The 14,509-nt window shown below is 39.7% G+C and overlaps 1 protein-coding gene across 3 annotated transcripts in view; it reads left to right on the top strand.

Moving 5' to 3' along the window:
* The window catches only part of LRRN1 (leucine rich repeat neuronal 1), a 43,136-nt gene extending 37,652 nt beyond the window's left edge, over nucleotides 1-5,484 (top strand). For all 3 annotated transcript variants that reach the window (XM_006074593.3, XM_006074594.3, XM_006074595.3), the window contains exon 2: nucleotides 455-5,484. In XM_006074593.3, coding sequence (XP_006074655.1) covers nucleotides 734-2,884 — 2,151 coding nt within the window. In that variant the 5' untranslated portion in view covers nucleotides 455-733 and the 3' untranslated portion in view covers nucleotides 2,885-5,484. The remainder of the gene's footprint in view (nucleotides 1-454) is intronic.
* Nucleotides 5,485-14,509: the final 9,025 nt, after the last annotated feature.

The following is a 14,509-nucleotide window of genomic DNA, read 5'->3' as shown; positions in this document are numbered from 1 at the left end:
AGCTGTGGCTGAATATGTCTACCATTTGGAAAAGAAAGAATTCATGAAAACAAATGAAGAATACAATTAAAATACAAAGAGGAATGACCTTTTAATTTTTTTTTGAGCCATAAATATATGTAGTTTCTAAAGTCACCTTCATCTTGAAAGAAATGATATCTGTGGGCTTTTCCAAGTGTTTTTATTAAGTGTGTGTGTATGTGTGTACCTGTGTGTTTAATGATTTCACTCAGTAATACAAAAAGTCCCAACTTAATCATAAAAGTGAAGGAACATTAAAATTAGTTTAGTAAGTGTAATAATATATTAAAAGTATTCTACAAATTAAAAGCTTGTTTAATTACTTCGAATGTTATTAGATTTATAAGTGATTGTCTTTTTAGTAGACAAAGAAAAGCTATAATGTAGAACGTATATGGAGTAAACATAACATTTGTCCTAATCTGATTTTCAGGCACATCTCCAGACTTTGATTTGGCTGAAATAACTTATGCCATAGAGCTGTGCACATGCCTGGAATTGAGAGATACAGGTAAAGAGACTCCAGATTGCTTCCTGCCTTTTGAAACTCCAGGAAATCATCCCTTCAGACTCTGGAATTCTACGGTTTTCAACAGAGACTTTGCTTAAATGTTTACATTTTTTGCTTGCTGTCTTTCATACCAGTACATAGTGCTCGTGTTTTGTTAAAACTTAACAATTGTCAGGAGTTCAACTTGCTTGGCAAGCCAGCATGGCTAGGATGAGCTTTGTCTTAGCAGCTTACCAGATGGTGCTGAGCCTGCTCATGACTTCATTAACTGGGTCTTCCCTACAAAGTAGTGAGTGTCCACAACTTTGTGTATGTGAAATTAGGCCCTGGTTTACCCCTCAGTCAACGTACAGAGAAGCTACCACTGTTGACTGCAATGATCTCCGCTTAACAAGGATTCCCAGCAACCTTTCCAGTGATACTCAAGTGCTTCTGTTACAGAGCAATAACATCGCCAAGACTGTGGATGAGCTACAGCAGCTTTTCAACCTGACGGAGCTAGACTTCTCCCAAAACAACTTTACAAATATTAAGGAGGTAGGGCTAGCAAACCTGACCCAGCTCACCACTCTACATCTGGAGGAAAATCAGATTACGGAAATGAATGATTATTGTCTACAAGACCTCAGCAACCTTCAAGAACTCTACATCAACCATAACCAGATTAGCACTATTTCTGCCAATGCTTTTTCAGGCTTAAAAAATCTTTTAAGGCTCCACCTGAACTCCAACAAATTGAAAGTGATTGATAGCCGCTGGTTTGATTCCACACCCAACCTGGAAATTCTCATGATTGGGGAAAACCCCGTGATTGGAATTCTGGATATGAACTTCAAACCTCTCTCAAATTTGAGAAGCTTAGTTTTGGCCGGAATGTATCTCACTGATATTCCTGGAAATGCCTTGGTGGGCTTGGATAGCCTCGAGAGTCTGTCATTTTATGATAACAAACTAGTCAAAGTCCCTCAACTTGCCTTGCAAAAAGTTCCTAACTTGAAATTCTTAGACCTCAACAAAAATCCCATCCACAAAATCCAGGAAGGGGACTTCAAAAATATGCTTCGGTTAAAAGAACTGGGGATCAACAATATGGGGGAGCTCGTTTCTGTGGATCGCTATGCCCTGGATAACTTGCCTGAACTCACAAAGTTAGAAGCCACCAATAACCCCAAATTATCTTATATCCACCGCTTGGCTTTTCGAAGTGTTCCTGCCCTAGAAAGCTTGATGTTGAACAACAATGCTCTGAATGCCGTTTATCAAAAGACAGTAGAATCCCTTCCTAATCTGCGTGAGATCAGTATCCACAGCAATCCCCTGAGGTGTGACTGTGTCATCCACTGGATTAACTCCAATAAGACAAACATCCGCTTCATGGAGCCCTTGTCTATGTTCTGTGCCATGCCACCTGAATACAGAGGGCAACAGGTAAAGGAAGTTTTAATCCAGGATTCCAGTGAGCAGTGCCTCCCAATGATATCTCATGACACATTTCCAAATCATTTAAACATGGATATCGGCACCACGGTTTTCCTAGACTGTCGGGCCATGGCTGAGCCGGAACCTGAAATATACTGGGTCACGCCCCTCGGGAATAAGATAACTGTGGAAACCCTTTCAGAGAAATATAAGCTAAGTAGTGAAGGTACATTGGAAATATCTAAAATACAGATTGAAGACTCAGGAAGATACACTTGTGTTGCCCAGAATGTGGAAGGGGCAGACACTCGAGTCGTGATGATTAAGGTTAATGGAACCCTTCTGGATGGTGCCCAGGTGCTGAAAATATATGTCAAGCAGACAGAATCTCATTCCATTTTAGTGTCCTGGAAAGTCAATTCCAATGTCATGACATCAAACTTAAAATGGTCATCTGCCACCATGAAGATTGACAACCCCCATATAACATACACTGCCAGGGTCCCGGTAGATGTTCACGAATACAACCTAACACATCTGCAGCCTTCCACAGATTATGAAGTGTGTCTCACAGTGTCCAATATTCATCAGCAGACTCAAAAGTCATGTGTTAATGTCACAACCAAAAATGCTGCCTTTGCACTGGACATTTCTGATCAAGAAACCAGTACAGCCCTTGCTGCGGTAATGGGGTCCATGTTTGCCGTCATTAGCCTTGCGTCCATTGCTGTGTATATTGCCAAAAGATTTAAGAGGAAAAACTACCATCATTCATTGAAAAAGTATATGCAAAAAACCTCTTCCATCCCACTAAATGAGCTGTACCCACCACTCATTAACCTCTGGGAAGGTGACAGCGAGAAAGACAAAGATGGTACTGCAGACACCAAGCCAACTCAAGTTGACACATCCAGAAGCTATTACATGTGGTAACTCAGTGGATATTTTGCTTCTGGTAGTAAGGAGCACAAAGACGTTTTTGCTTTATTCTGCAAAAGTAACAAGTTGAAGACTTTTGTATTTTTGACTTTGCTAGTTTGTGGCAGAGTGGAGAGGACGGGTGGATATTTCAAATTTTTTTAGTATAGCGTATCGCAAGGGTTTGACACAGCTGGCAGCGTCTCTAGGCTTCCAGTTTGTGTTCGGTTTTTATTCTTATCATTATTATGATTATTATTATTATATTATTATTATTATTTTGTTTTAGTTGTTGTGCTAAACTCAGTAATGCTGTTCTAACTACAATGCTCAATAAAATGATTAATAACAGGTTGGGGTTCCCCTGTGCTTTTACCAGTAGCATGACCCCTTCTTCTGAAGCCATCAGCAGACAGTACCCTGTCCTCCAAAAAGCTAACACAAGGTTGTGAAGCAGCATTGAAACTTTTGTAGCAATCTAGTCTATAGACTTTTAACTCAAGAAGCTAAGGCTAGACTTGTTACCTTTGTTGAATGATGTTAGTTGACTGTACTGTAATGTTGTATCAACTAAATTGAATGTTTGCTTTTGAACAACAACTTTTCTTTTTGTAATAGTTAAAAGGCTTAGAACAAGCTAACAGGCAATAGAAATATGTATATCAGATTTTTTATGTAACAAACTACACGTTAATTGTTACCTTATTCTTTTTATCTTTAGTAGACACTTTTAAAAAAAAAAAGAATAATTTTGTTGTGTTTAACTCACCAACATGTGGTGTATAATGAAGACAGAACTATAATAAATTAGTTTTGTTCTGATTTTTTAGAACACTTGCAATAATGTATCATTTATACTTCTTGCTAGTTGCAGTGGTGATATTTTTCACATCCCTAATAACAACCACCAAAATAAATTACCCACAGCGTGTTGCTTTTTAAAACTAGGCCTAAAAATTTTTGATTTCTTTTTCTAAGGGAAGAAATAAATATTTTAATGAAAAGGATTTCTATATTTTAAATATTACTGATGAGACCTAATGGAAGGAAAAGTTCATATGAAGAAAGAAGGTATATTACTGTATCCCATGTAGAGCTAAATGTAGCAAAAGACATAGATACATTGGCTATGTCACATTCCTTCTCTGTAAGGGTCTTGTTAAAATCTGATTTTTTTTTTAGTAGTAGTCACATTCCCCTTCAGTCTAAAACATAAGCTCCAAAATGTATTGCATGCTATTCCTTTCACAGCAGTCATTATGCCTAGATACATAATAATCCACATATCAGTGGGGAGATAGCTACTGAGAAAAGTAAGTGATTAACAGAAGAGAGAACAACTTCTCTATAATTGGCATTTGTACATCCAAATAATATATATATAAACAGTTTTGCAGAATAATGTGTTTCCCGAATAATGTGTATGAAATTTAGAACAGCAGGAGCCAGATTTAGGTAGGAGGCCAGATCCACAAAGTAGGGGAGGGGGAAGATTTAAAGGTATAGTTAGAGGAAAGAGGACCCACTTGAAGATGCAGATTGATACAGCAGAGAAATGTTTTTAAAAGACTGTTCCAGCTGGCACCTGCTCCCAGAGACATGCTGTCACACCAGGAACGATGAGATTGTAAAAAGAAATTGAGAGCAAGCGGGTGCCAGCTGAGCAAAAGCAAGGAAAAGGGTGAACGAAGTGCAGGTGAGGAAGGATGAAGGATTTCTTTGTAAAATTCCTGTTCTGTGTGTGTGAATCGCTTAGAAAAAAATCGTCACCTTCCTTCCCATAGTGTCTACTGTGTAGAAGAGAAGTTCAAATGCTGAAGCAAGTGAGCTGCATAGAAAAAGAGCATCCGAATAAGAGCATCTCTTTCCACAGCCTTCATTTGTTGGCAGAAAAACTGGGGCCCAGGGAAGGGTTGTAACTTGCCCTGGTCAGACTTTTATCCATGGAGAAGGCTGCCTCCATCTGTTGCTCTGGGACCAGCAGCCTTCTAGACTGCGGTGCAGAGCTTCTCTTACAGTTCTCACAACCTCTGGTGCCCTTGCTTCACAATGGCATCTTCAAGTTCCCATTTATTCAGGACATATTTTAGCAAAAGGGCAAACGAAAGGGTCAGGAAAGCTTCTGCCTCACGGGTATTTGCCAGTTACATGTGGGATACACCGGGGACTAGAGATGCTTTGGATGCAGCCTTGGTGGGGGAGGGTTTCCTGCTGAGGACTCTTGTCTTCAAATATCTACAAAAAGTAATGGACTATCCAACAAAGTCTTCTGCTAATTCTGCAAACTGTGAAAGGAAAATGATACCAAAGCATTAGGCCCAGACCAGGGAGGAGGCATTGTTTATCCCATACAGCAATGACTTGAACCTGGCACATAATCAGCACTCAAATATTAGTGGCATAAATGGAAAAACAACAACAACAATGACAAAACTACTTCCCTATTCTGGATATGTAACAAGGGATCGCAAGAGTCGGACATGACTTAGCGACCAAACCACCACCACCACCACTAAGCAGCAGGAAATCCAAGTGTTTTTTGCCAACTATCTTCAGCCAGGTCAGTTTGGGGGTAAAACCCTTTAACTCCTTCTGCAATAAAATATTTGAGCTTCTTTTTCCTTGTCCGTGCTACTTGGTTTGGTTTTCAGTCGAGAGAAAGCAAAATGGTATAGTACTTTTTTTTACCCTAACCAAGTATTTTCTCATTTGTACCTAATTTAATTTGATACATTAGACAGCCAGTGAAATTAGACATCAAACTAGGTCTTGACTGGTAATGGAAGTTATATCACCTTTACCAATGAAGTGACTATTATAGGTCACTTTGTAATTTCATATTTTTCCCGTTCACTTCCTGTACCCTCAGGGCATATAATGTATCTCTAACTTGATTTTACAAGGTTATTTTTGGATCAGTTTCTCAAAACAGGCATTCCCAAATTTGCCTAATTGAACTGATGCCATGAATATAAAAACAAATGCAATGCTTGATTATCAAATTTTCTAATTTGCCTGTGTGATTGGCCAAAAGGTATTACATCCATTCTTTCACAAACAAACAATACTGAAATCTATTATCTTCTCTCATGTGGTTTTCTATTTATTCATTCATTTATTTGCTAAGGACACCATGATCACTCCTTTACTTGGTGTTTGCTTTCTATCTCTGTAGTCACGTTCCAGGGCATTTTCTTTTCTTCATTACTGGGGAAGAATTTTCCACATCCCTAACATTTTGCCAGGAAAACCATACTTTTTGCCTTTCTATTCACTGAAAAGGGGAGTTTACTTCCGATGCATTCTAAATACAACTGAAAAATGCCTTCTTCACCTAAGTTCTGTCACTCTCACTCTGCTGGCGAATAGACTTTTTTTTTTTTTTTTTTTGTTATTCATAAGGGATTACCTGCAGGGAAAATGTTTCTTAAAAGACTTCGACAATCACCATTCATCCAGAGCTCTGGAATGATTTTGACCTAGAATCCCTGCAGGACTTGATCTGATCTGGTGTTGGCAAGATTTCTGCTCTGCCCCCCTTGCAGTGATACCAGCTCCTTCACTCTGTTCTCCAAGTCAGGAACTTAGGGTACATGGTAAAAATAAGGAGATAGCAAGGGAGTGCTTTATTTTTGTACCTGCTTATTCAGCATTGCCCAGCACAGGTTGAGAGAACTAAATGGATGTCTAGTATTGTAGAGCTCCTCAGACACTTGATGGTACTAATATGAAGTACATAGCATTTCCCAGTCATTTCACCATTAGGCTACTTCAGGCTACTATTCTGTATTACAGATCCTGAGAATTTGAAGATTTAATTTAATCTCCAAAATAGTCCTGATAAACTGGGTATTTATTCTTCACAATTTTATAGAAAAGACAACCAAGGCCCATTTGCTGTTGTTGTTCAGTCACTAACTCGTGCCAGCTCCTCTGTCCTCCACTATCTCCTGGAGTTTGCTCAAATTCATATCCATTGATCTGGTGATGCTATCTAACCATCTCCTCCTCTGCTGCTGCCTTCTCCTTTTGCCTGACGCCATTCAGTTCTGTAAGTGGGTGGCCAGGATGGGGCCCTTCACTTCCAGTCTCCTCCACATCCACCTGGCACCCTTCTAAGGTGGAGGGTGGGGAGCATCTACCAAAGGTGAGAGGCTGGAGGTCACAAGCATGTGGAAGAAGGCAGAGAAAGCACATACCGGAGAATTCATGGGAGATGACTCTGCAAACTTTATATCTTCAAGTTCTTCTCTCTTCCCCTCTAAAGCTTTGTGCTAGGAATTCCTGAGATACCCATCAAAACTATGTTCACATGAGGCTTAACTTTAATTCTAACCTTCAATTCTCCTATAATCTCTCTGTTACATGCTCAGAAAATTTTAAAGATTCTGTGGAAGAAATTCCAAGCTCCTCCGTTCCTTAGCAGAAAATCATGGAAGGTGTATGTAAAGTTAGTAACAAACTCAGTCTATAGCTCTGAAGCTTAAAGAGGGAAATGTGGAATTCCTATAACTGTAAGGGTGTGTCTGACATACTTGGAAAAAATGGGTTTTGCATAACCACCAAGTTTATGGAGTTGGTGAGATCTTTTTATTCAGGGATTTCTCTGTTTCCAGGGGAAAAAAGTATCCAGAGGCTGAAAGACATTAAAAGGATGTCTTGATTTCTTGTTTTTAATAAATGTGATAGCCCTCTTGACATACTCGAGTTTTGTCAGTTGTATACTACTTAATATGAAGCAAAGCCAGTTTCACTCCCTTCATGAAAGTAGCTCTTGGTACAGAGTGGGTCAGACCATGCAGTCCTCCTCTTTGCACCTTGGCCTTCCTCTCTCTCTCCCATAAGATTAAACTGACAAGGTAAATTTCAGCCTGGGCCCTGATAAAATGGTCATGAATTCCTTATTAGCGGACTGCCCTGAATTAAGCAGCATTTTAATGCTTCAGTCTGTGCCTTAACATGTCTCACTAATACAAACAAGACAGGATGGTCCTGGAGGGAAGAAAACCAAACGTACAGTGGTGACTTATGAAGGAAGAAGGAGGGAAAAACGTTTTTTTCTGTATGTAGCCCTCTGCTAGGAGCTTCATGTGGATTATTTACATTTAATCCTTTTAATTCACCCTCCTCCCCCAGGGAGTGGGTACAGGGCAGGTAGCATTGTCCCTCCACTAGAGAGGAGAAAAATGAATACTCAACCTCAAAGATGCAAGCAATTTACCTGAAATCATACAGCTTCTAAGAAGGAGAACTTAAACTCAAGATTTATATAAATAAAACTTGCAGTGTTTCCATTATAAAATGGTGTGCAAGCTAAATCTGGACCAGGAGTGTAGAACACTGAGCCCAAAAGCCAATTTGGCACTTGAGACAGAAGGGAAAATGGAGCAAAAGGAGGCACGCCCAGCAGTGAGGCCTCAGAGTACAGGGATCTAATTTAAGACCCAAACTTGAGATCAGTATACAGAAATAACAGTAAGCCAGAGAGAGGAAAAAAGTAAAGGACTATTCGTGATAGTAAATCCATACAATCAGATGGAAGACACTGAAGCTGAAGAAGAAAAAAACAAAAACAAAAAAAGGCAGGGGGCGATGGGTAGGGGTAGAACTTGGAGTAGATGCCGTATTTTGCCATATACTGAGCACTTACGCTCCAGATATTGTACTTATCACTTGACCCATATTATCTCATGTAATCTTTAACAGTTTTATGAAGTGGTTATTTTTATGAAATGCAGATATCCTTTTTTTTCACATGGAGAAACTGAGCCTCAGTTCATCAGTCTTAATTTGAAGTCAGATATGAAGCCAAGATCTCAGCCCTGGCTGTGAGACTCTAAAGCCCATGACTGACCACTGAACTGTTTTTGTAGCTAAAAGGCACCCAGAGGACTGGGCTGGCCAGCTCCTTTGCTTGATTGATTTGGTTCTTTCTGAGAGTGAGGAGCAAGAAAAGGGATAGGTTTCATGACCTTGTGAGGATCTTGAAAGGACCTTCCCACAAAAGATGTATGAACATGGGATAACGCCACAGACTTCTGGTAAGAAGAAAAACGCTGCCTCATTCTTTTTCTTTTGTAAACGTTAAGGTTAGTCTCACAGTTTAATCATTTCTCTGCTCTGCCTTTTAAAGCTACACCACATCATTCAGAGCACAGAGAACACAAATGCTTGAGTAATCTAATCTTAACTTTCTTGCAAATCATTCAGGGGGTGGGGGAAGGGAGGCCATAGTGGGAGGAAAGGGAAGATAAACTCCCAGGGGACCCATTAAGTGAAGAGTTCTAGACTAATCCCATATCTTTGTGATCTCAATAGACTTTAATTTAAAAATACATTACTTTCTATCTTATAAGAAGCAAATTGGTTTAAATACCTCGTGTTCTACCGATGAAACTATAAAAAAAGCCCACTATGAACAGTAACTAAAAATGTATGCTCCTGTATTATTTTTCCTCTGATTAGAATATGACACATAACAATGTTCTGTTTCACCAGTTTTTATTCTAACTGGCTTAGATGTGTCCACGACATCTTAAGATAGTCCTACTTGCCATTCATTTTTAAATAGTAATTTTTTTCCCTTCTATTATAACAGTAACATATATTCATTATAGAGTATCTGGAGAAAAATAGTAAGAACAAATAGTGTTTATCAAAATAACCAAGTGAGATTTTGGTATACTTTCTTCTAATCCTTTTTTCCCTTCTGTGTGTATATTTATATATGTATATATACAACAATTATAAAATATACATCTTTATGAATATAGAATTGAGAATCCTGGTATAAATGGTCTTGTATATTTTTTTTTCCCTTCATGCAAAAAAAAATGAGCATCTTCTCATATTATTTATTAAATTCTCATGGAAAGCCTGCTGTTAAAGTCTGTATAATCCAGTGATTATGGATATCTGGTGATTGAAAAATTCCTTCTCTTGGGAGCATTTTACCTCTCTCAAGGACTAGAGGCATAAAAATAAGCATCCTGTGCCCATGCTCTCCAGGGCACAGTCACAAAGGAAGATGAACATCCACATACACCATCACCCAGTATGAGCTCGGCCACCAAGAGGATCAAATGGTTGCATGAAAGCACAGGGAAAAAGAATCCTAGTCAGCTGAGGAACTCGGACGTCAAATCTCACCACCTAAGCTCAGATTTAGAAGATGAGGTGAGCATTCAACAAGCCAACAATCAGAGAGAGGCGGCCTGGGTGAAGGGAACAAAGCCCCGTGATCACAGAGTGTCCTGTGGCCTGGAAGAAGGCTTCTCAGAGAAGCTGGGGGTTCTGGAGGCACTCTGGTGATGAGGAAAGGGCTACTGAAAATACAGAGTAACTCAACAGGAAGCTGAGGTAGAATAGTTTTTGTGCAAGGATGAGAAGGTGAGGCTGAGTAATACAAGGAGGGTATCGGCTCCAGAAGGAGCTTTGTCCCCAGTTTAATTCCTTTTAGCCTTTCCACACAATCCCTGGAGGAGGGCCTTCCTGGGGAGATAAGAGAAGCTTGCAGGAGCAACCTGATAAACCTCCCAATCCCTGGGGCCTAAACATGGAGTCTCAACTGGAGATAGGTAAAACTCAAGCATTACACAGATGAGAGATTGCCCTAATTGCTACCATCAGAGAGGCTTGCAATTAGTTCAAGTTTCCTTCAGTGATCCTGGTGTCAAGGAAATAGGAAGCATGTTTGGAAAACGGAAACTGATTATGTGCGATTATAAAGCACAAAAATTCTCTGTTCAACTTGCTCTTTACCCACTGAATACAAACATTTCTGGTTTCAAAAAAATCTGATTTTTTAATGTATTAAACTAGGCCTTGGGCTGGCAATAGCAATAAAGAACAAGCTGTACCTTTACATCTACCTCCAAACTCACACACTGGACCACTCTTTGTTCCCCAAAGTAAAACAGATCAGAGACACTGCAGTGTAACCTAATATAAAATACTTCTGAATCTAGAATCTATTCATATGAGATTTCCTTGGGATTCTTAATTTGATTAATTCCTGAGAATAGAAATTCATGACAGCAAGAAGAGACTGATAGGAAGTTTCTTTTTCCTAATTCTGCTCTTAAAAAGTATATTAGTGGACATAATATTTAGTAGTATTTTCCCCCACCACTGGGAAATCTGTCCAAGCCTGTTTATACCTTCCATCAACTCAGTCTCTGAAGTATTGGTCTCTCTCTGGAGAAAGATTCAAATAACCATTCTATAGATATCTTCATTCCAATCATTGGGAATCATCTTCATTCCCTAGACAGACAGTGTAAGTTATAGTTAGCCTCCCATTAGGTATATAAATTGAGACAAGCAGTTTTATAGACAATGAGAAACACTGGGCAATCCAGAAGTCAATAGTGGTTTGTTGAATGAATGAATTCATTCACAATTTTGACTTTGGAGTGAATAACAAGTTTTTGCTAGAAACAGATTCATCTTCCCAGTTAGATTTTCTTTTGTCTGGTAATAGATTTTTGGACTGCGGCAGGGAGCAAGCTGTGCGTCTGGTTGATTTGGGGAACAGACTGCTCTTCCTGTTTTTTTTGTGTTTTTTTTTTTTCTTTCTGTATTGAGGACTGGGAAATTTTGCCTTAACTTCAACCCAAGTCTGTGGGCATCATGCAGCCTAAAACATCTGCTTGGACTGAGCCACTTGTGGTGACCCAGGATTGTTGGGATTTCCTGAACACACCACACAGCAGCTTACACTGTCTGGGCACATAGCAACCATCAGTGAATTTGAGAGCCTCAGACACTCCCCATGCAGATGAATACATATTTTGTTTAGTTTGCTGGAGTACACCTTCCTAATTCTGCAGTTTTGGAAGCTTGGTTCAAAATAGCATGGCCACCCACTTTTTTTTTGTTGTTTTTCTCATAAAACCTTGTGCTTTGAAGACAAACAGAAATTCATATTCAGTGTATCTCATGTTTCACAACTACCAATAGCAAGGCTGCAAAAGAGTTTTGGGGAGAGTAACGCCACTAGAGGAGAAACGGGAAAAAAGCCTTGCAATGCAGCCACTTTAGAAATGCCAAAAAATGGGGACAATGTAGACAGGCAACTATCTAAGGACAGAGAGCAGAGAGATATCCACCTCCCTAAAAGCTCTGTACCATGCAACCACGGTAGGAGCAGACAAAGGACAAAGTTTGCTGAAAAAGAGCCTTTTAAATGGATCTTTTGTGAGTCAGTCTCCTTTCCCCTCCCATTTTCCTCATTTTCTCTAGACAAAGTGGTCTGACATTTCTACAATCACACCTAACCCCTTCTCTCACTTGGGTTTTCCCTTGGCGAGTGAAGAGAACTTCTAGTTGGACCTAGAAAAGTAGGTCCAGCTTTGACTAGACAGGCCTTTGTTGGTAAAGTAATGTCTCTGCTTTTTAATATGCTGTCTAGGTTGGTCACAACTTTTCTTCCAAGGAGCAAGTGTCTTTTAATTTCTTGGCTGCAGTCACCATCTGCAGTGATTTTGGAGCCCCCCAAAATAAAGTCTCTCATTGTTTCCCCATCTATTTGCCATGAAGTATTGGGACCATATGCCATGATCTTAGTTTTCTGAATGTTGAGCTTTAAGCCAACTTTTTCACCCTCCTCTTTCACTTTCAAGAGGCTCTTTAGTTCTTCCTCACTTTCTGCCGTAAGGGTGGTGTCATCTGCGTATCTGAGGTTATTGATATTTCTCCCGGCAATCTTGATTCCAGCTTGTGAGTCCTCCAGCCCAGCGTTTCTCATGATGTACTCTGCATATAAGTTAAATAAGCAGGGTGACAATATACAGCCTGATGTACTCCTTTTCCTATTTGGAACCAGTCTGTTGTTCCATGTCCAGTTCTAACTGTTGCTTCCTGACCTGCACACAGATTTCTCAGGAGGCAGGTCAGGTGGTCTGCTATTCCTGTCTCTTTCAGAATTGTCCACAGTTTGTCATAATACACACAGTCAAAGGCTTTCGCATAGTCAATAAAGCAGAAATAGATGTTTTTCTGGAACTCGCTTGCTTTCTCGATTATCCAGTGGATGTTGGCAATTTGATCTCTGTTTCCTCTGCTTTTTCTAAATCCTGCTTGAACATCTGGAAGTTCATGGTTAATGTACTGCTGAAGCCTGGCTTGGAAAATTTTGAGCATTACTTTGCTCGCATGTGAGATGAGTGCAATTGTGCGGTAGTTTAAGCATTCTTTGGCATTGCCTTTCTTTGGAATTGGAATGAAAACTGACCTTTTCCAGTCCTGTGGCCACTGCTGAGTTTTCCAAATTTGCTGGCATGTTGAGTGCAGCACTTTCACAGCATCATCTTTTAGGATCTGAAATAGCTCAACTGGAATTCCATCACCTCCACCAGCTTTGTTTGTAGTGATGCTTCCTAAGGCTCACTTGACTTTGCATTCCAGGATGTCTGGCTCTAGGTGAGTGATCATACCATAGTGATTATCTGGGTCATGAAGATCTTTTTTGTACAGTTCTTCTGTGTATTCTTGTCACCTCTTCTTAATATCTTCTGCTTCTGTTAGGTCCATACCGTTTCTGTCCTTTATTTGCCCATCTTTGCATGAAAAGTTCCCTTGGTATCTCTAATTTTCTTGAAGAGATCTCTAGTCTTTCCCATTATATTGTTTTCTTCTATTTCTTTCATTGATCACTGAGGAAGGCTTTCTTATCTCTCCTTGCTATTCTTTGGAACTCTGCATTCAAATGGGTATTTCTTTCCTTTTCTTCTTTGCCTTTCACTTCCCTTATTTTCACAGCTATTTGTAAGGCCTCCTCAAACAACCATTTTGCCTTTTTGCATTTGTTGTTCTTGGGGATGGTATTGATCACTGTCTCCTGTACAATGTCATGAACCTCTGTCCATAGTTCTTCAGGCACTCTGTCTATCAGATCTAATCCCTTGAATCTATTTGTCACTTCCACTGTATATTTGTAAGGGATTTGATTTAGGTCATACATGAATGGTCTCGTGGTTTTCCCTCCTTTCTTCAACTTAAGTCTGAATTTGGCAATAAGGAGTTCATGCTCTGAGCTACAGTCAGCTCCCAGTCTTGTTTTTGCTGACTGTATAGAGCTTCTCCATCTTCTTCTGCAAAGAATATAGTCAATCTGATTTTGGTATTGACCATTTGGTGATGTCCATGTGTAGAGTCTTCTCTTGTGTTGTTGGAAGAGGGTATTTGCTATGACCAGTGCATTCTCTTGTGAGAACTCTATTAGCCTTTGCCCTGTTTCATTCTGTACACCACAGTCATACTTGCCTGTTATTCCAGGTGTTTCTTGACTTCCTACTTTTGCATTCCAGTCCCCTATAATGAAAAGGAGCTCTTTTTTGGGTGTTAGTTCTAGAAGGTCTTGTAGGTCTTCATAGAACCATTCAACTTCAGCGTCTTCAGCATTACTAGTCAGGGCTTAGAGTTGGATTACTGTGATATTGAATGGTTTGCCTTGGAAATGAACAGAGATCATTCTGTCATTCTTGAGGTTGCATCCAAAGTCTTGCTTTTAGTTCCTATAATATATGTGGGAAATTCCTTTCTGTTTTTGCTTCAAAACCTTCTCCATACCAATAGTGCTGAGTAAAACTACAGTCAGCACCCCTACCCCAAGGCCAATTCTATTCCTGAAAAGAAACA

This window comes from Bubalus bubalis, chromosome 21 (assembly GCF_019923935.1).
Source record: "Bubalus bubalis isolate 160015118507 breed Murrah chromosome 21, NDDB_SH_1, whole genome shotgun sequence".
Classification (NCBI taxonomy): Eukaryota; Metazoa; Chordata; class Mammalia; order Artiodactyla; family Bovidae; genus Bubalus; species Bubalus bubalis.
Note: the sequence above shows the minus strand (reverse complement) of the source record. Positions and strands in the feature narration are given on the sequence as shown.